Below are 21,900 nucleotides of genomic sequence, written 5' to 3'. Positions count from 1 at the left end.
TCTTTTGGTTTGTCCCACCTTTATTGAACTCCTGGGGAGAGGTGGATACATGGAAAACTAGCTAGCTTTGGTAGAAAACCAGAACAGGAAGAGTGTGAAGTAGAAATGTCAGGGCCCCCACCCGTGGCTCAGCCAGCTGCTTAACTGACAAGGCTCTGCATCCTTGGACTGTTTGCCAGTCTTATAGGAAGACCAGGGACTTCCATTTCCTCCGATAAACTAGAAACTGCTATTTGCAAACCTATTCAATGATAGACTCCGCCTGGATTAATTTTATTATACCTATAAAGGTATTTATGTTTCCTCCATTAAAGAAAATTATTGTTAACTGGACTTGGCTGGTTTGGTCACTTGCAACTCTTAGGTTGTTCTGGTAGCTTTTGGGATGTAGAGGTGGGTGAGGGCTGTAGCTCGTCCCCCACCCCCACCTTTACCTGGTGAATTCTTTACACTGAAATCAGCTTTTAGACCAATTTCTGCATCATTCATGTTTATAAGCAAGCAGGCATCCTGTTAACAGCCTGTCCTGTAACCTTGAAAATGTCCGAGCTCTGTTCTTTCAGGGAACTCAATAATATGCAAAAAGTTTATTAGAAGCAAATCCAATAATATTCGAGTATATTTAGTGTTAGCCAACCCAATTCTGTTTAACTGCTAGACACAGAACAGGTTAGTAATCTAGGAAGCCAGGGCTCGTGGGCTTGCTGGAGTCTCATAGCCCGTTGGTGGAAGGGCTGGAGTGCCCTACGGTATTTGGTCAGTCCACCTTTAACACTTTACCACTTTTTGGCCATTGAAAGTAATCATTTATTAAGAAAACCTCTGGTGTTAAACTACAGATAAAGCCTCTGAAGTGACTAGAGTTTTTCAAATGTTAACAACCTTTGGAGGATGTTATTTCCCCAGTAGGATTCTTCAAATGTTAACTAACCACTCCTGGAGTGTATATTAAGACTAGTTAGCGATTGCCAAAATAATTTAAATTACATAAATGTAACAACTCGTTAAGGATTCCTCACAGTATCACACCTGCTGACATTTCTCCTTAGTGACAACTTCTTTCTGGGTGGGAAGGGGGTGGGAAGGGAGCCGGGGTGGTGTGTCAGAGAGACAGAGGGAGAAGGGTCCACTTAAAATACACAGTTAAAAATTTTTTTGTCCATTCCCATGTGCAGAAGAACCCTCACATCTGCAAACATTTCACTATTTTGGGCCCATTTTATATTTGCTTTAACATTATCTCTGCAAAAAGTTTAGAAGTGGGAACTAGAAAGGTCATATTTACCCTGACGGTCAAAATACGTAAAATATGAGGTTTATTTCTACTGCATTTTCATTAGAAGGTTAGTTCTCAGTTTGATTGTGGGGCCCAGTAAACTAGAATGAAAGAGAGTGTCAGAAATTCAGATGACACTCCCCACTGACACTGTGATGGGGAAGTTCCTGCTGTATCTCAGGGAGAAGGGAAATCACCATTGATAAATAAAAGGATTCTCCATGTCACTGCTTGGGCATAACTCCCTTTCATTTGTCCATTCCCAAGAACATTCTAATAAGTGTTGGAGGCTAAAGCCATGATATGTATCAAGTTACATACCTCCCTGCACCAAAAAGAACTAGCTATATTCTGTATTCTTTAACCAAACAGTCGCCCTCTTGAGGTTTTTCCCAGCAAGGTCCTTGGCATCACAGCCTACACTGGTTGTATTTATCATCATGGCATGGGATTGAACTGTGACAGTCGATTAGAGGACTCCCTGGGAAAGCCCCCCTGGGAATCCAGAACATCAGATTTGCTATACTGGCTTAGAACTGTGACCCATCCTGCTACAAACATGCCTGACAGCCATGAAGAGATGTTTTATGTGTCCCCTCCAGGGGTTAGGAATATACTTCAAACATTCCCTAATGTCCCATAATGACTCACAGTAGATCTATGAAGCCCAGGGTTGCACAGGATTTTCCAAGTGAATGAGCATCACTGTTTTGGTTTTTTAATAACGTTTCCAATAATGACCCAGTGTTTTTCCTTAATCCACCCTAGCACATTGATCAGGATAAGGTAAATTCCTCTCTCAAGTCATGTTGATGGCTCGGTGTCCATCACAGTTTGACTACAGACGGCAGTATTTTGTCCTAAACGCATTAGTTTGCACTTCCCCACACTGTGGCTCATTTATGTCTCTGCTTTTTCGTGTGGTGTGGTCTTATGAGAACATACTGTGTATTTCAATACCCAGAAGAGCATTTGTCATCTTAGGTTTCATGGTGTACTTGAAATTCCAAGTCTTTTGTGGGGAAAAAAAAATGTTAAGTAGCTAATGTTAAGTTGCCACTGGATCCCCGGATTATTCCACTTGTCCATCCAGAAAAGTTCCTGTTTATCCTGTACCTTCTATTTCTAAGCCAGGGTTTTAAGACATGACATCTGCTCCAGCCTGTTCCCTCTCCACGTGCTCTGCACCTCTTCGGTACTCCTCAATCTCACCCTGTAAGTTAGTACTATGTACCTTAAAGGGGCTTTAAGGAGGAGAAAATAAGATACTTAAAGGGTTGTCTTCAAGAGAGGTCCTACTTTAAAGTGATCTTATAAAAGCCCCTTGGCTTAGAAATGAGAAACTCTATAGCTATAATTCTTTTCCTATTCTTGTTTTGCTATTTTTATTTCTGAAAAGTGATCTCTGTCTGAATAGTCTTACTCTGGTTTTAGCTTTCTTCCCATTAACACTTTTCATACTGAAATTGTCCTCCCTACCTTATCCGTACTCTGATCTTTTTACTTACAGAGCCAGAACTAACTCTTCCACAGCAAATCCCACCTACTTTTACTCCCATCATTGAGTGAATGTACTGCATTAACAGGTGTTCGGCTCTGCACGTAAGAAGTCAGAAGCTAATGAGACCTCACTCTGGCCCTGAGAAGATCTGACCATGTGCCTTGGTTTCCTGGCATAAACTGAGGTTAATTCTGCTATTTCACAGCACCTGGTGGGGTCATGAGTCCCGACTAATAAATTGTGGAAAGCATTTTGCAAAGGTCTATACTATATAAATGTGTATGAATAATCTGGAGAGTCTTCAAGTAGAAATGTATTCTTGTGCAGCTCAGTTCAGAATACTAACCTCCCCACTGTTTTCAAATCAAATGTTTTACTAACCTGCTTTCCCCATTTTTTCTTTTTAAAAATATTTTTAGTAAAAATTAGTTGCTACTGATTTGAACTATGTATAGGAAGAAACCAATAGTATATATTCTTGCTTGTCAGAAAATGCCCAAGTTGTATTTTAAGAGTTCAAACTAAAAGGGTTGCATAACAATGTAGTGGGGTAAGGAGGAGGATTTTAGCTCAAATGTGGCAAAATATAGAAACACAAAGATTAGCTTTGATTTTGAGATTGTATTATAAATAGTAGAGTTAATGTGGTTGTTATAGATATTCTTTATTTTTCAGTTACCAGAAATTATCTTTTATTTTTGAACTGTATGGTTCTTGACATGTTTTGAATAAAGTTTTTATCAACTAAAGTTTTTCATTTGCCTTTTTATCAATAAATCAGTTATGTTTAAAATACATATAAAAAGTGATAACCTGGGATGCCTGGGTGGCTCAGCGATTGAGCGTCTGCCTTTGGCTCAGGGTGTGATTCCGGGGTCCTGGGATCGAGTCCCACATCAGGCTTCCTGTGAGGAGCCTGCTTCTCCCTCTGCCTATGTCTCTGCCTCTCTCTCTCTCTGTGTGTCTCTCGTAAATAAATTAAAAAATCTTTAAAAAAAAAAGTGATAGCCTAATTACATGACTGTAAAATTCAAGATTTGAAGAACATCTTTTATAGAAATGGTAAAATTTCTATACTGGAATCTATTTTTTAAAAAGATTTTAAAAATAGCAACAGAAGTACATTCATACTTAAAGCAGTATTGGAAATGTTTTTTAAAATGTGACGATAAGTTACACATTATTATAATTGCAAAAATTACTTAATACTTTTTTTAGTGAAGCTGTATTTATTCCATTTAAATAATCCCTGGTTAATCCTTAGGTGTTAAAATATACTTTGTTTTATGAAATGATAGTGGCAGTAGTAACTTTGAAATATTACTATTTACCAAAAAAAAAAAAAAAGTTGGTGTCTATCATTGGTCCCTGAATTTTGTATCTAATGGTCTGTGAAATGTCCAAGTCTGGGAACCGCTTAAAAATTTATTTTATTGAGGTACCATAAAATTCATCCTTTTAAAAGTTTTATACTTTTAAAGGTATAAAGCTCAGCATTTTTTATTTTTTATTTTTAAAAAAGATTTATCTATTTTAGAGAGAGAGAGAGAGCACATGAATAGGGGGAGGGCAGATGGAGAGGGAAAAGCAGATCCCTTGCTAAGCAAGAAGCCTGCCTCTGGGCTTGATCCCAGGACCCTGAGATGATGACCTGAACTGAAGGCAGATGCTTAACCAACTGAGCTACTCAGGGGCCCCTCAATGTATATTCCCAGATTATTTTTAAATATTTGCATTACCTCCAAAAGAAAGCCACTCCTATCCACTCTCTTCATCCTCCTACCCCCTTGCCCCTGGCAACCACAGATCTACTTTCTGTTTCTATGAACTTGCCTATTCTAGACATTTCATATAAACAGAATCATGTACAGTGTGGTCCTTTGTGTCTGGCTTCTTTCACTTGGCATGCTTTCAAGGTTCATCCATGCTACAGCATTTATCATTTACTTTTTATTGCTGAATAATATTCCAAGGATCTTCCACTATATGGATGGACCACATTTAATCTACTTATTGGTTAATGGGTTTTTGGGTTGTTACCACTTTAGGCAAAGCATTATGAAAAATGCTGCTATGTTGTTGGGAATGCAAGCTAGCACAGCCACTCTGGAAAATAGTGTGGAGGTTCCTCAAGAATTTAAAAATAGAGCTACCCTGTGACCCAACAATTGCACTACTGGATATTTACCCCAAAGATACAGGTGTAGTGAAATGATGGGACACCTCACCCCAATGTTTATAGCAATAACTACAATAGCCAAACTGTGGAAGGAGCCATGATGTCTTTCAACAGATGAATGGATAAAGAAGATGTGGTCCATATAAGAAATGATGATGACTATCTACCATTTACTTCAATGTGGATGGAACTGGAGAGTATTATGCTGAGTGAAATAAGTCAGTCGGAGAAGGACAATCATCATATGGTTTCACTTATATGCGGAATACAAGAAATAATGAAAGGGACTATAAGGGAAACAGAGTGGGAAAAATTAAAGAAGACAAACCATGAGAGACTCCTAACTCTGGGAAACAAAGGGTTGCAGAAGGGGAGGAGGGTGGGGGGATGGGGTGACTGGGTGACGGGCACTAAGGACGGCACTTGATGAGATGAGCACTGGGTGTTACATGTTGGCAAATTGAATTTGAATAAAATATTTTTTAAAATGCTGTTACGAACTTACATATACCAGTCTTTGACCATATGTGTTTATTTTTTTATATATGTACCTAAGTGGAATTGCTTGATTATATGGCAATTCTATGGCTTAATCTTTTTAAGGAACTGCCAAACTGTTTTCCAAAGCTGCTGCATTTTTTGCAATCCCTTCAACAGTGTGTATGGGTTCCAGTTTTTCTATCACCTCATTAATGCTCTGTCTTTGGTTATAGTTAATCCTAGTAAGTGTGAAGTGCTATCTCATTGTGTTTTTTATTTGAATTTCCCTGATGGCTAATAATGTTTATTTGTTGTCTATGACTCTCTAAAAATGTAAAACCATTCTTAGCTCATGGGTCCTATAAAAACAGGATTCAGGCTGGATTTGACCCATAGTTAGCCAAACTTTCTGATCTAGAAGATAGAGTTAGTAGACGGACACATTAAAATAAGGTATTATAAATACATTCTTTATGTTCAAGAATGTAGAGGAAAGCATGAGCCTCTTAAAAGGAGATGTGGAATGTTAAAAAGAATACAGATGCTAAAGGTGCTGATAAATCTGCTTGTTGGGTTTGAAAAAAAAAACACAAAAACTTGGTTTATAACATTTTCTGATCCCCACAGTGTGAATATTCCACCACGATCAGTTTTAAGCTACTGACACACCCCCACTGAAGTTGGGAAGGGACATGCGTAATTGACACCTGCAAACATGTGGCTGACCTAAACCTTCTCCAACTGGGCACTACGGCTCATGGGAATCAGGAACTGTGGCTGCCATCCTCAGGGCTATCCTTGGTTTCCCATCCACTCCTATCACCAGCCAGTAGGAGGAAGTATATCTGCCCATCCCATTGTATCATTGACTCCCAAATATCCTTTGTCTCAGCCTTCATCACTCAGGGATCATAGCCACATTTCCACAAGGCAGATAAATGCATACCCATGCACACTGCTCAGAATGTCAAAAAACGTGCTGGAATAAAACAACAAAATAAGAATAGGAGAATATACGCTGATCCATCCAAAAGATTTCCTGGAAAATACATTTTAGCTAGGTGTTGAATAGATAGGAAACAGCCTGGTAAACAAATGAGCAGGCGTATTCCACACATATAGATGGTTTGTGCAAAAGTGCCAATGTGAGAGTAAGGAAACACTTGGGGAAGATTTGTCTCGGTGGTTAGATACGCAGTTGTGCACCTCTGCGATCAGATGTTTTCCTGCAAGTTACTACTTCCCAGAGGTTCTGGGAAAAGCCTCAACCTTTATTTATATTTATGCTTTCACCAAAAAGCACAATATATGGGGGGATAAAGTCCTTTTATACCTTCTGAAATTGCTATAAGAGAAATGCGATGGCGAATCATCCGGGCAATAATTAGTTCATACCTTAGACTTGAAATGGCCCTTTGAGTTTCTGGTCTTACAGGTTTCCACATTATTGTCAGTTAAGGAAGGCGCCCTCTCCCTCCACACTTCCCTTCTCACTGATGGTAAAACCCAAAGTGACTGTGAGATTAGTGCTTCTGACCTATATGTGTCAGCTCAAATCAAAGAAAAGAGGCGGCTTTGCTGGGCAGAAGCGGGCAATTACGTTACTTTGCTCGGTAGAGCAACAGGTGGAGCTGTTCGTTGCTCAGAACTCACAACCGTTGTTGCCCAAATACGACATTTCCTAAGTAGAAACATAGAGGATTTGAAGAATCTGTGACTTCTTGAAACTCCTATGCTTCTCCTTGCTAGAGAGAAGGCAAAGCCTTTTCTCAGGTGCAAAGGACCTTCTGGCACAGGCACCCCGTGCTGTAGCTCATCCCACGTGTCTGGGTCTCCTGGCACAGCCTTGCCGTCCAAGGCCCGGCCTGTTAAGCCCGTGGGCCATCCCGAGGTTCCCAAACTTTAGCCTGCATTAGAGTCACCCTGATGGAACTCCGATTTTATCCCAGAGTTTCTGATTCAGTAGGTCTGGGTAGAGTCATAAGAAGTTGCATTTCTGAGAAGTTCCCTGCTGCTGCTGGTGCCACTGGCCCAGGGATCCTGTCGTCTTCTCCTGTCATCCCCCACGGCTGCCACTGTACCCCAGCTGCTCAAAGGGACAATTTCATCCACCTGGCTTGCTTCAAGCGGTTTCACACTTGGCCTCTGTTATTGGGGGGGGGGGGGTCTTCTCATTCCGGGTTCTCTCCTATCACTGTCTGTGGTCCTTTCATCATTGCTGAGCATTTGAGTGATGCTGGAGCCCTTGCCCCCAGCGTGTTCCTGATGGCCTTGGTAGTGCTGTGTTTCCAGGCCTTTCTGTGGAACGTGATCCTGTGGTTGGAGGCAAGGCCTCACATACAGTGTATACAGAGACACTCTAGCATGTCTACATCCCCGAGCATTTTAATCCTTTCTTCCTCAATCTGCCAAGGAAATTCTGACATTTCAGCCTCAGTTTAGGCCATCGCTGTCTTCATGCTCCTAGGAACCATCCTAGTAGCAAGGTGACGCATCTCCCAGGGGTCTTGCCGAGGTCCAAATCCTGTATCTCTGGAGAGTGCTCCCAAATCGGTAGTCTTCCAACCAGTCCCCTGTCCCGGCTGCTCTTGCTCAAGCAGCCTCAGGGTCCAGGACCACCAGGGTGCCCTGACCTCGGCCAGCATATGCTGGCTAGACTTTGCAGCTCCCTTGGACCAAAGCCCCCTTCTCCCGTATTGGGCCGAGCCTGACCCAGGCTGATCGTGCTATGACCCAATCCTATCATGGGCCTAGCAGCCAGCAGGAGAGGTGGGGGTGGGCCTTGAGTGGGGCGCAGAACTCCTAAGGTCTACCATCTCTGGGGATCAGCATCAGATTTAATTCTGGGCTTGGGCCTCAGCTGCAGGATGTGAGGGTCTCTTTGTAACTACTAGGGAGATCCTCTGGCTCTCATATTTGGCTTTTTTTTTTTCCCCTATTAATTGCCTGCAGCTTTTCATTACCTTTTGTGTATTAATGGCTTTTAGCAATACTCAACCAATTCCATTGTCTTTATAGTTACAGTTTCTCCCTTCTCAACCCCTAAAAAATCTCACCTGCTAGTTCATTCCTTGTCAGGGATGTATCTTTTCATTTAACCACCTGCTGTACTATCACATAGGGCCAGGGGAGGCCAGGTTGTATTTCTCACCCATTGGGTCCTCATGGCCTGCCAGGTGGCTAGTGATTTGTCTCCAAAATCCCATCTAATTGCACCCTAGGACCACTCCTTTAGGGCTGTGGCAAGCTGGGGTCTCTGGAAGCAGAGGCTGAGATGGCTTTTGGTCTGCAGGGACTTCTTTCGAGATGAATGCCTGTGGAAGGAGCGGAGGTCAGGCCAGGTTGGGCAGAGAGAGATGGAAAATTGGGGCACAGGTCTGGAAAGCCTCAAAGCACCCCACAGGGAGCGCCGGGGTCCATGTGGCCGGCCCACCTGAGCTCCCCCAGGTTGGGTGAGTGGCCAGGTTTCCATGCCCCTGCCTCCTCCTGGATGTGGGCCACCCCGGCTCCTGGGCGAGGAGACCCCAGCAGCAGGGTCAGCGTCAGAGGCTGAGAGCTAGGGCATGGGTTCCTCCTCCGTTTCCCCTGCTCACCCCAGGAGAGAAATTGAAGGAAGCCAGTTACTTTCATTAGACCAGTTGCTCTTTATTTCTAGACTAGGAAGGCGCTGCAGGTGGCTGGGTGATGTTGGGTTATGGTCTCTGCCTGTATCTTGCCCCCGCCTCTCTCTCCTCATTCAAGGGGGTAGTTTCCTCGTGTCAGGGGAGGTTCATTCTCTTCTTCTCTGAAATTTCCTCTAGAAGCCTAAACCATTCTGAGAATAGAGTTTGAAGAGAAGGCAATTTCTCTCAAACTAAAAAAGAAATGTTTACTTTTTTTTTTTAAGATTTTTTACTTACTTATTTGAGATATAGAGAATGAGAGAGAAAGAGAGAGAGAGAGGGCATGAGCGGGGTGGGGGCAGAGGGAGAGGGAGAAGCAGACTCTCCACTGAGCAGGGACCCCAACACAGGACTCCATTCTGGGACCCCCAGGATCATGACCCGAGCCAAAGGCAGATGCTCAACCGACTGAGCCACCCAGGTGCCCCCGCCCATTTCTTGTTTTTATCCTCATTTTTTTTCACCCTCACATGCATGTTCCTTTCCCACATATCACTCATCTCATAATCTTTTTTCTTCTTTATTTTCAATTTCCACCTATGTGAGGGGCTTTGAGAGTTCTAATTATAAAACAATGGTTTATAGTGTTTGTCATAAGAAACCTCCAAATGCTATTTTAAAAATGAACTCTTGATGTGCGTAGAAGATGCTGATACTGATTTTAGAATTCTGAACAGTATTAAAATAGATTTTGGGGGGTAGTGATATCAAGCAGAATTAAAGATAGAAGGGGAAGAAGTACATGTTTCAAAACCTCATTAGGAATTTCCTGGAAAGATTGAGATCTGTTCACGTAGTGGGTCACTTAATGGGTCTCATTTGGACGTTTCCCCCCTTTATAACCTCCGGCCTTCACCCAGGTTTCAGACGCAGCGAGGAGCAGCTGGGCTTCTGCTGAGAGGACATGCGTTTCCTTAACTCTTCCTTGGGGAACCCAGACGCTGGCAGCTTTGTACAGATGCTCCTACAGTGAGCCCCTCTTTCTCCATCCTAACAAGCTTTCATCCACTGTGCACCCTCAACCCATTTCAGCTTTCTGTGATATCCATTCATTCATTTACTCATTCATTCACTCATTCAGCATTTATGATCGAGCACCTGCCAAGTTCTGCTCTAGGTGCTAAGACTATGGCAATGAACAGAACAAATAAAAAATCTCTGTCTCATGGGGATAGAGGGGGAGTGAGACAGTAAACAATTTAAAAAAATGTATGTTAGAGAGAGAGAGGTATGAATGAAAAACAAAGTAGGGAAGGCAGTCAGTGTTGGGGGCACAGGGTTTGCAGTTTACATAGAGTGGCCAGGGAAGGCCTCACTGACAAGGTGATATGTAAGTAAAGGTGTGAAGGGCTGCGGGGCCATGCACCTGGAGAAAGGGAAAGAACCATGCAGACAGTGGCAGCAGCAAGTGCAAAGGTCCTGTGGCAGGACTATGGCCACTGCATTTGAGGAAGCAATGAGTGAGTGAGGGGAAAACAGATAGCTGAGGTCTGAGAGGTAATGCAAGGTGGGCACTGGATCGGGTTCTACTTTGGGGGAGCCATTGTAAGGGCTTGGGCTTCTCCTTGCCTGAGATAGGAGCCATTGGCGGGTTCTGTGATGGGAGAGATATAATCCACTCATGCTTTAACAGGATCGCTCTGGCTGCTGTGTTGCAACTGACCAAGAGGGGCAAGGACAGCACTGGGAGTCTAGCTTAGAGGCCAAAGCATTGGATGGGGAGGTCTGGTGGCTTAGATGGGGGTGGTGGCAGGAAAGGGGGGTTGATATTGAGGGCACACCCTCCCACTCACCTGTCCACGCTCTGATCCTGCCCGCGTTCTCCAGGACTGAGCCTCTTCCTAAGAGTCCACTCCTCATGTCGCTCTCTTGCTCAAGAATGCCACGATAACGCCTTGCTGACCAAATCATGCCCTATTCTGGTTTCTAGTACTCTAACCTTTTGCAACTTGGCCTTCTCCGTCTCCCCCTTATCACTTCCCACTTCCCAGCATGTGCGCTCTAGTCCCACTAGCTGCTATTCCCCAGCGTACACCCCCCGCTGCTCCAACCTTTTCGGGGAGAGCCCACCCTCTCTTCGTGCCTGGGAACCTTCTCATCCTTAAAGCCCACTTCAAGTGCCCCCTCTTGACACCTGCCCGAGGTGAGGGTCCCTGTGGGCGTGTCCTCTGGCCTGGCCCTCAAGGCCTGTACCTCCCTCGTGACAGTTGAACTCACACCATTTTGCATTATTTCCTTATTTGCTCCTTGGTGCCCTCCATGGGTTCATAAGGTCCAAAAAAAAAAAAAATCATAACACATTTTTGCCTCCTCCATCGCACCCCCAGAACAGGTGAGGCATGTAATATATCTTTGTCACATATTTGCTGGGTTGAACAAAATGCGACATATGCTCTTCAAAACTAAGCTGGTTCTTTCCTTCGATGCCCTTACAGCAACCTGGCAGGCCGTCTTGAACGTGATAAAGACGCACGAGAACACCTGAGGACGTTGACCATCACCTGCAGTTCCTTACTCATGTTCCAAACTCCTCTTCCCTCCTGCCTGCTTCCCAGGCCCACCATGAGATCCCTCCTGTCTCTTGCACAGCACCCCCCTCCCCATAGCATGCTGCCCAGAGCTCTTCAAGGGGTTCAAGAGCCGGCTGCCTTTCCCTGGCTTCCCCACTGCTCCCCCCAACACCCCCCACCCCCACCACCACCCCCGCCTACACCTTTCCCCAAATCGTGGGGATTATTTACAGGCATTACTTCCAGGATGGATTTCATCAGGACCTGCTGAGCTGCATATTTACAGTCTCCAGGTTTTCCTTACCAGCTGTGGACATTTTTGCAAACTCTACATTACCACCTAATTGAAATGGCTGCTTGGTTCCATTTTTCTTATTAAAGACAGATTAAGAAAATCAGTTCAATACCTTAGCCATTTTAAGGTCATCATTAATCTCATGCTCTTGATTTACAATCTGGCTTCAAAAAAAAAAATGTGTCCCTACAAATCGTTCTCTTGCTTTTCAGTCCTCCCTTGCTGGTATCAAAACACATTCCATTTGACTGCTCGTTCCACTTGGGTTAGCCTGCTTTCCCGGTTCCAGTTTTGGTTCCTTCCCCATTGGGCCTTTTTGAGTACTTGCTTTTTTTTTCCCCCTCACCGATAAATCTCTTGCAATTTATCACTTTAAGTTTCCAGTTCTGTTCAAGAGCTTGCACGGTGAGAATAAATGCAGTATTTTGAATTTCATTTGGGGTGTCCTCGAGAGTACTCTCCGTGTTTTCTCTGATGACATTCTTGGTCCCTTGCCACCTCCGTGTGCCAGTCCCCACAGCTGAGACCTCTCCATCCCCAACTGGAGGCAGCATCTGGGCTTGCTCCCAGGCCTCACTAGGAGGATGTTTGGAGTTGGTACCTAGATCTTTTTTTTTTTTTTTTTGGTACCTAGGTCTTGAGGCTATTCTTGTCCGGCCAGGCGAAGCCTTGCATGTCAGCTCTAGTAACTAGCTTCCTACTTGGATGTTGGGGCCCAAAGATCTGATCTAATATGTCCAGATCCTCAGAACATCCAGAGTCCCCTGAGCCACACAGCTAAGGCCCCTTGGCAACTGCCACCACCTTGGGCTCTGGATGCACCCTCTGCCTTCCTAGATGAATGTTGTGCCACTATCTGCTACCAGATGGGTAGGTGTGACCTGCTTCATTTCTGCCACGCATCTCAATCTGACACCCACTGCCCATCCCAGCATCCACCCTGGGCTGGCCTCCCAAAACAAATGTCCTCAGGAAGACAAGCTGTTAGTGTTTGTCTCCACACCTTCACATCCTTGAAGACTCTTCTGTCCTCCAGCAATCTTCCTCCCCAGTGTCCAAAGTCCTCTTGCAGGGAAGCTCTGATCCAGCCTCCTCGCTGTGGCACTGCTATAGGTTTGAGAGCCACCCCCTACCCCAAAACTGCCCCCTTTGCCCTTCTCTTTTAGCAGCCAGTGCTCGGATGATTCCAGAAGGCATAGCCTCACAGCCTGGTGAGTGTCTCTTGAAACTCTACCCTGAGAATACTATAGTTATCACCACATGGTTCCATTTATGATAGTTAAGGAAGGCTCTTTGGATAGACCTACTGGAGATGTTTTGAAGAAAATATGCCATACATGCAATCATGCTGTTTTCCTAGAAAAATGAAGCCTCTTAGAAACTATGAAACTTGAAATGACAACGAAATGGCTATTTTTCACTCCTTATAAAGCATTTTTAAATTATAATATTTAGTATTGAAAACAGGATAATAAAGCAATACTTTCAGACACGACTTCTAGGAATATAAACTAACATAGCTTTCTAAAAAGAAACCCACACTTTCTGACATAATAATTTCCCATTTAGCACTCTGGATATGGATATAGTAAAACAATTAGACAAAGATTCCTGTATTAAGGTTTTTATTAAATTATTATTCAAAAAAGCACATACTTGGAAAAAACACAAAAACTCATCAATGGAAAAAAGTTAACATAATTATACATTTATACTATGGAATGTTATGTATGCATCGAAATGTCTTCAAAGAATATTTTAAATCAAAGGAAAATACAAATGATGTGTTATTAAATCAAACAGTAAGATTCAAAATTTTATATTCTGTGACCTCAATTGTCACAGATGCTGTGGTATGGCATGGATGCGGTGTGATACACACATATCACAAATTGTGTATGTGTGTATTGTATAAATGAGGCTGGGTACATACATGTTAACATAATGTTAGTAAATGTTAACAGCTGTTCCTTTAAGAGGTTAGAATTGATTTTTATTTTAGATCTCTATTTGTGTGTTTTCTCAGATTTTCTATAATCAACACATAATTACTTTTATGGCCTCAGAAACAGCATTAAACACACAAAGGCTGTTAGACTTGAGTTCAAGGTAAACATGTTCAGTGGCAGGAGCTGTGCAGGCAGGGAGCCCCTCTGGTGTGGACGGCAGGGGAGTCCACACTAAATCCTGCTCCTGTCAGTGAGTTTTCCTGCTTCATCGCTTGAGAAATCACACCCTTTCAGCCTCTTAGCTTATGTGTGTAACTTATTTTCTCATGGTCGAAGGGAACGATCAACAGGTTGAGCCTAACAATCATGATGGTGTAAAATTGTTTGTTGAGATCAGCTCCAGGCAGGAGAAAGGCTGGAAGTGCAGCTGATCCACTGCCCTTGACCACTGTATCCGAGGATTCTTTTTTTTTTTTTAATTCAAATTCAATTTGCCAACACATAGTATAAGAGCCAGTGCTGGACAGCCCGGGTGGCTCAGTGGTTTAGCGCCGCCTTCGGCCCAGGGCCTGATCCTAGAGACCTGGGGTCGAGCCCCATGTCGGGCTCCCTGCATGGAGCCTGCTTCTCCCTCGGCCTGTGTCTCTGCCTCTCTCTCTCTCTCTCTCTCATGAATAAATGAATCTTAAAAAAAAAAAAAAAAAAAAGAGCCAGTGGTCATCCCATTCAGTGCCTGTCACCCAGTCACAGTCACCCCATCCCCCGGCCAGCTCCCCTTCTGCAACCGCGTTTCCCGGAGTTGGAGTCTCTCCTGCCCCGTCTTCTACCCCCCGCCCCCCCATGATTCTCCCCGCAGATCCCGGGCAGAGGGGCGGACGGCGCCCACGGCAGGAGCCCCCACCTCCCAAATACAAGTAAGGGGGAACCGTGGAGCCTTTCGCAGACTCGGGACATGCGGGAAGCTTGGAAGTAACCCTGAACCCCTAGAACAACGGTGTCTTCTGAATATTAAAAAAAAAAAAAAAAAAAAAGGTTCCTGAAACGAAGTTGCTTGGATGCTTGGAGCGACTCCCCAGAGCAAGAGCCCAGGCTTCTGTTCGCAGGGGACGAGGAGGGACAGCGGAGCCTTCCTGGGCCTGGCAACCGCGGGGGGCGGGTCTCCCGAGAAGGGCCCCCCCCCCGCCGCTCCTCTTGTCACCCACCCACCCCCCGTCCTTCTCCCTCTCTTCCCCCGCTCCTGCTCCCCCCCTCCTCCCCTTTCCCCCCAATCCTCCTTCCCCCCCTCCTCCTCCTCCCTGCTCCACTCCCTTCCCCCCCACTCCTCCTCCCCCGCTCCTCCTCCCCTTTCTTCGATCCTCCCCCCTCCTCCCCTCCTCCTCCCTCCTCTTCTTTCCTCGCTGCTCCTCTTCCTTCCTTCCTCCCCTTCCTCCCCCACCCCTCCTCCCCACTCCTCCTCCCCCGCTCCTCCTCCCCTTTCTTCGATCCTCCCCCCCTCCTCCCCTCCTCCTCCCTCCTCTTCTTTCCTCGCCGCTCCTCTTCCTTCCTTCCTCCCCTTGCCTCCTCCCCTTCCTCCCCCACCCCTCCTCCCCACTCCTCCTCCCCCGCTCCTCCTCCCCTTTCTCCGGTCCTCCCCCCTCCTCCCCTCCTCCTCCCTCCTCTTCTTTCCTCGCAGCTCCTCCTCCTTCCCTCCTCCCCTTGCTCCCTCCCCTTCCTCCTCCTCCCCACCCCTCCTCCCCACTCCTCCTCCCCCACTCCTCCCCCTTCCCCCCACTCCTTCCCCCGACTCCTCCCCCTTCCCCCTCCCCCCTCTTCCTCCCCGGCTCCTCCTCCCCCACTCCTCCCCATCCTCCCCCCCCCCCACCGCCTTGCTGCGGCCTCTGCGACCCGCGGCCTCCCTCCCCAGGCTCTGGGCTCGAGCTGGGCTGTCGGGGCGGCCTTCCGCCGGCGCCGGGGCTGGGAGCTCGGAGCCGGTTCCCCGCGGGAAGGCAGCGTTTCCCTGACCTCAGGCCAGAGCACGTGGGCCGGGGCCCTGTTTCTTGGCAGCATAAAAATTAGATCATGTTTAGTTATATTTAGCGGAATGCCCCTTTGGAGGTGAAAACAAAAAACCGCACGAAATAGAAGGACCCAGAATGTCTGGTTCTTGCGGTCCCCGTGCGTGTGGCCGCGGGTCCCCAGGGAGCCCCGACGGGCCGGTCCTGCCTCCGCCCCACGCAGGCCCCGGGGCTCCCCCAGCGCGCGGCCCCGCCCGCCTCGGCTGCGGAACTCCGTGCGCACCTGCGGGGTCACCTGCGGGGTCACCTGCGGACTCCTAGCAGCAGCCGCCGCCCAAGCTTAGGCCTTTTTATTTTATTTAATTAATTAATTTATTTATTTATTTATTCATTCATTCATTCATTCATAGAGAGAGAGAGACAGAGAGGGGCAGAGACACAGGCAGAGGGAGAAGCCGGCTCCATGCAGGGAGCCCGACGTGGGGACTCGAAGCTTAGGCTATTTATTTATTTATTTATTTATTTATTTATTTATTTATTTATAGAGACAGAGAGGGGCAGAGACACAGGCAGAGGGAGAAGCAGGCTCCATGCAGGGAGCCCGATGTGGGACTCGATCCTGGGACTCTAGGATCACGCCCTGGGCCCAAAGCAGGCACCAAACCGCTGAGCCACCCAGGTTCCCCTCCCCCCCCAAGCTTATTCCTAAGGGAACTTTGGTATTTTCACTGCTAAGCTTTTGAAACAGTCTATATATTTGATAAGCAGAAAAAAAAAAAAAGAAAGAAAGAAAAAGAAAATTAGCTCTGTCCTCCCCTATTTTTCAATGGTAGCCTTCATGTTTTGCAAAGGCAAACTAAAGACAGAAACGACTAATCTCAAATTGCAGGTGATGCGCAGTGCACATGTGAGCGATCAGCCCCGGTGGGGCTTCCCGGTGGGAAGGAGGAGCTGCAGGGGGCTTCTTGGGGTCTCCAGAGCCACTCTGGGGGCTTCCAGGAGCTCCAGGACGGCTCAAGGGCCCATAAGCGGCCTGCTGTGAATCAGAAGAGGGAATAGGATGAGAGCACAGGAATCTTTCTGAGGCAAGAGAAGAGTCTCAGGATGTCTTTTATTTATTTTTTATTTATTTATTTATTTATTTATTTATTTATTTATTTATTTATTTATTTTTTTATGGTCTGGCTGACACTGAAGCCCTTGCTCTTTTTTTTTTTAATTTATTTTTTATTGGTGTTCAATTTACTAACATACAGAATAACACCCAGTGCCCGTCACCCATTCACTCCCACCCCCCCGCCCTCCTCCCCTTCTACCACCCCTAGTATACTTTCAGGGATCATTTCTATAGTTTGTTACTAGAGAAGTTTCTCTGAACGTGTAGGGTATCAGGATGTCTTTTAGAGGTGGTTGGTTCCCTGTCTAGGTTCCCTTGACTTTGCAAGACAGCTGACTGAGATGAGCTCCCACCCCTGCCCACTTTGGTGGCTTATCCTGCCTTTGAGTGAAGCACAGAACTGTCACCACCACTTCAGCACGACAGTGGGGACCGGCAGCTGTGCTCTGTGTGTGCCATGGCTATAGAGCAAAACCCAAGTTTCTAGCCTGAGGCAGTCATCTCTGAAACATATTACCTTGGTCAAAGAGAAGCAGAGCATAAGAATGTTCAGGAAGACTGCAAATCCATTACCCCAACGTAGATTCACTCAAAATACATGTCCAACAGTGCCACCTTTCTCTCTGCAAAGGGGACCACTACTACTAACCTGGATTGTAGATTTTATTCAATATGATTAAATATACTGTTTCCTAAAAATGGAAAGCAAAAAGGAAGCTTTTTAAAAGTTATGATAGAATGCCTTGAAATGTATTATTGGGCTCATCATTGAAGAGAAGTAAGGATGTCTTAGTTCCATTTTTATTATTCATTTCTTTCCCATGGAGATTTGGATAAACTTGTTTCTTTCTCCCTAGTCATCTCCATGAGTGGGAAAGGATTTCCTCACAGAATTTTAATGCAAGAAGTAACCCTAGAGAATGTCAAGCCTGAGGGTAGATTTACCAGAAAAATCCCACTTTTTTCAGATATTCAAAAGAACCTTAGAGCCAGCTTCCCTTCCTGAGAGAGACTCGTAAAGGTCATTGATTCCCTCATTTGAAGCATGATTTCACCCAGGAAGACTTGATGAGGTGGGGAAAAAAGCCAGATTTACTCAGGTACTTTTAATATAGAACAATGGGAAAAGAAATAGATCTATTAAATGGCTGATAAAAAAAAGAAAATCAAAACAGTCATTCCAAATAATAAAGATGAGCCATGAAGTGTAAGTTTCCAAACAACATATGGTAATAATAATACAGAGAGCTAACCCTTATCCAGCACTTGCTTCATGCCAGGTGCTGCTCTGAGTGGCTCATATTTATATTGACTCATTTAATCCTTTTGAGGTAGGTGTGCTATTATTATCCACATGTCCAGATGAGAATCCTGCTGAAAGAGATGAAATAACTTGCCCCAAGTTATATATATAGAAAGTGCTAGAGCTGTATTCGTAGCTTCAGTTTGGCTTCAGGATCTGCCCTCTGAGCCACTACACACACAGTGCCTTGAATTAACAGTTATTCCTGTTCAGTGATTCCACTCTGTTACCCAAGAAAATCTCAGCAAGGGACTAGAGCAAGCATTTATTGAGCGCCTACTGTATGCCAACAATTGGGCCAATTCTCACAACTACCCAAGGAGATTTGTTACCCAAGAAAATCTCAATGAAAGATTTGAGCAAGCATTTGTCCTACAACTGTGTGCTAGTTGTTGGGTCAACTCTCACAGAGCTTGGAGGGGTATCTTCATGTTTATGAATGAGGGAATAGACTCAGAGAGTGAGGTTCAAGGAGGTGTAGTAACTTGCCCCAATTGCAGCGGGTCAAGAAAGAGTAGACATTTGAACATGTGTCTGTTTGATCTCGAATTTGTATTTATTCCCCTGTCCTACACTAAGAAGTACAGGCAAATAATCTAATATCTGAATTTGTTTTGCTCTCCAGATTTTTAGTTCAAAAAAAAAATCTACATTTATTAAATTGTCCACGTGAGATCTTTACTGAACACCATGACAATGGCCAGTTAACACTAACGACTCTATTTTGACCTTGTATCTTAAAAGACCTTTGCTTTGAAAGCAGTGGCCTGTAAAGTAGCCGAAAGGATAAACAATGTCATTCGGATTTTCAAGACAATAACTGGTCGAGTCATACAAGCGTCAGAGATGTACATATAATTGTGTGTCCAATCTAACTTGAAGGACCTTCTAGAAAGACAGGTTTCAGAAAAAGAGATCAGAGCCTGCCGTTTGAAATCAGCCATTTGCCACTCTACTCTGATTAGGGCTTCTTGCTTGACCAGTGATGAGCAGAAACCGAATTACAGACTTTGGCCTTTCCTGCAGGCCCTGTGATGCCAAAAAGCAGCTGATTTATCCGTCAGATCTGTGTACTAAATGAAATCGCCCAGATAAACAGATGGCCCGGCCACGGTGGTATTTCACAGCAACATGTGTTTGTTTGAATAACATGGTCATAAACCTTTCACTCTGGGTCTGAAATTAAATTGTGCCTTTTGGATCTTACCTGGGGCTACTCAAGAGAGGCTGAATTCAAATGTCACGTTTATGGCTGGGTTTCATCAGTAAATTCTACATAATTGTCTATATTCATTTATGAGAAGAACTTAGGACGTGTATCTTTTGAGTGTATGTGTGCGTTTGTGTGTCGAGGGGCAGGAGGTGGTGCTGTACACGAAGATCCACACCCTCCCAGTTCTGATTTTCAACTAAACAGATTACTGCTTCAGGGTTTTGCCTTATCAAATGAAAAAAAAAAGGCTTCCCTGCCCTTCTGAGCCTGAAAGTTATACATTCTAACACAACAGCAGGCCTGGACTCTGGGATCCACTCTGCTACGAAGGTACTGATTGTCTCCTATATGTTAGAAAATCAGGAGAAGATAGGGAAAGAAGCACCTAGTATAGCACTCTGCCCCGATTGCCTAAATGCTAATCTGATGTTGTGGCTACGGCTCTTCACATTAATCCTCTCAGGTGAGCCACGGAGCTGGAGGTGCTATGATACACTCATCAGTGGTGAAGAGGCATGAATAAGAGGAAACACCAACGCCATTTGGTACTATTTTCTCCGCACAGTTCATATTTACAGAGAATAAGTAAGACTGAAATTTTTGCCTTGTTAAAATCATGCATTATTATTTGAGATAGTCTAATAAACCCCATCCTATTCTTTGTGTTTATCCAGCTGCTACCCACGAGAATAAAAGAAATAGCCATGATTGTTGTAACAGTGAATTGGTATTATGGAGATTATGTTCTCTTTTCTATTTACCATTATAATTTTTAATAACACTTTATTTTGAGATAATTATAGATTCACACGCAGTTGGAAGAAACAATGCAGAGCATTTTCTGTGTACCCTTCACCTCGGTTCTCCTACCAATAAAATCCTGAAAAAACCATAGTACAATGTCACAAGCAGGAAACTGACATTGATATAATTCACGGGCCTTTATTCAGATTCAGGTTTGAAATGCGCTCATTTTTGTGCGTGCACGTGTGTGTATTGCATTTAGTTCTATGCAGTTTTATCACATATGGAGATTTGTATGACTAACACCACAGTGAAGATACAAAATAATTCCATCACAAGCACCCCTTGTGCTATCCTCTTGTACCATAGCCACCTCCCTCCCTTTGCCCCTTTCTAACCCTAGTGGTTATTACCACTAATTATTATTATTACTGGTATTATAATTATTATTATTATTAGTGGTTATTACCACTAATCTGTTCTCTATCCCTCTAATTAGGTCATTTTAAGAATGCTACATAAATGAAATCATACAAGTATGTAACGTCTTGAGATTGGCTTTTTAACTCAGAATAACCCCCCAAGATCTATCCAAGGTGTATTCATGGTATAGATGTACCACAGTTTGTTTAGTCATTCACTTTGTTCAAGGCCTAAATGGTCAAAGAAACTGTAATCCACCCCCCTCTGCTAATTTTGGGCTTTTCTGAATAAAGCCATTATGAACATCTGTGTACAGGTTTTGGGGGGAACATGTTTTCATTTCTCTGGGGTAAATGCCCATGAGTACAATTGTTGGATTTTATGGTAAACCCATATTTAGTTTTGTAAGGGATTTCCATATTCTTTTCCAGATTGGCTGCACCATTTTACATTCCCAGCGGCAGCATGTTAGTTAGACTGGTCTGTAACAATAAAATCACATTCCCTACATCTTACATCTTTGATAACCTGGGCCAATTTAAGTCCTCTGTGACAGCTCTCCCTCATCATTTCTGGCTATGCTCACCCCTCTCTATCTTACATCTCATAATATTCGAACCCTTCATTAATACTGGTAGCCTTTCTATATTTAAATATTTCTTATTTTAAAGCTTCTCTTTCCAACTGCACTGAAAACTCCCTGAGCCCTAGGATCATTATTTTCATTTGGTATCTCCTCTGCAGCCCGGCACAGAAATTAGTAATCCGCAGATGGGTTTTTGAATGATTAAAGTCGAATAAAGAAGAAGTAATATGAGTCAATAAAATGTGTTGGAATTTTTAAAAAATGACCAACTTTCTCTTTAGAAGTGATGTTATCAGACTTAGGTAAATTCTAGAACCGTTGTTATTAAGCAGATTGCTCTGGATGCTGCACACTTATACATGTGATTATTCTATTTTGTCCCCCCAAATAACCTTGATGACCTTCTCTATGAAGATGTTAAACCATTAATGAAAGAGCGCACAGCACACTATCACATCAAATTTTTGCTTAAAATGGTTTAGATTACTGCTCTTTGTTGCTCTTCTCCAGGTGTTTCTTTGCCTCGCCATCCTGGCATTAGTTGGCCTGTTCTTCGTGTCAATGATGTGTTGGTTACGTGCTTAACAGCCAGCTCTCTGGAAGGAAAAAGAAAGGGCCCTGAGGTGCAGCCTTTGCCAGTGTCCCGCGATGTGGACTCTGAGGCTTCA

General features: G+C 44.4%; 1 protein-coding gene and 1 pseudogene across 12 annotated transcripts in view; both read left to right on the top strand.

The window, feature by feature from the left end:
- The window catches only part of NECTIN3 (nectin cell adhesion molecule 3), a 301,843-nt gene that overhangs the window by 118,272 nt on the left and 161,671 nt on the right, over nucleotides 1–21,900 (top strand). For 4 of the 12 annotated variants that reach the window (XR_012024488.1, XR_012024486.1, XM_072812414.1 and 1 more), the window contains one exon: nucleotides 2,787–3,526. The exons of 6 other annotated variants lie outside the window; for them this stretch is intronic. Coding sequence is in view for 4 of the 6 variants with exons in the window: in XM_072812408.1 (XP_072668509.1) it covers nucleotides 2,787–2,841 (55 nt within the window). In the remaining 2 variants the exon portion in view is untranslated. Of the gene's footprint in view, nucleotides 1–2,786; nucleotides 3,527–11,533; nucleotides 11,974–21,900 lie in introns of those variants that run through there. 2 more of the 12 variants (XM_072812399.1, XM_072812413.1) reach the window with 2 other exon arrangements.
- On the top strand, nucleotides 17,169–17,251 carry LOC140625246 (small nucleolar RNA U3; annotated as a pseudogene).

This window comes from Canis lupus, chromosome 35 (genome assembly GCF_048164855.1).
Source record: "Canis lupus baileyi chromosome 35, mCanLup2.hap1, whole genome shotgun sequence".
Lineage (NCBI taxonomy): Eukaryota > Metazoa > Chordata > Mammalia > Carnivora > Canidae > Canis > Canis lupus.
Note: the sequence above shows the minus strand (reverse complement) of the source record. Positions and strands in the feature narration are given on the sequence as shown.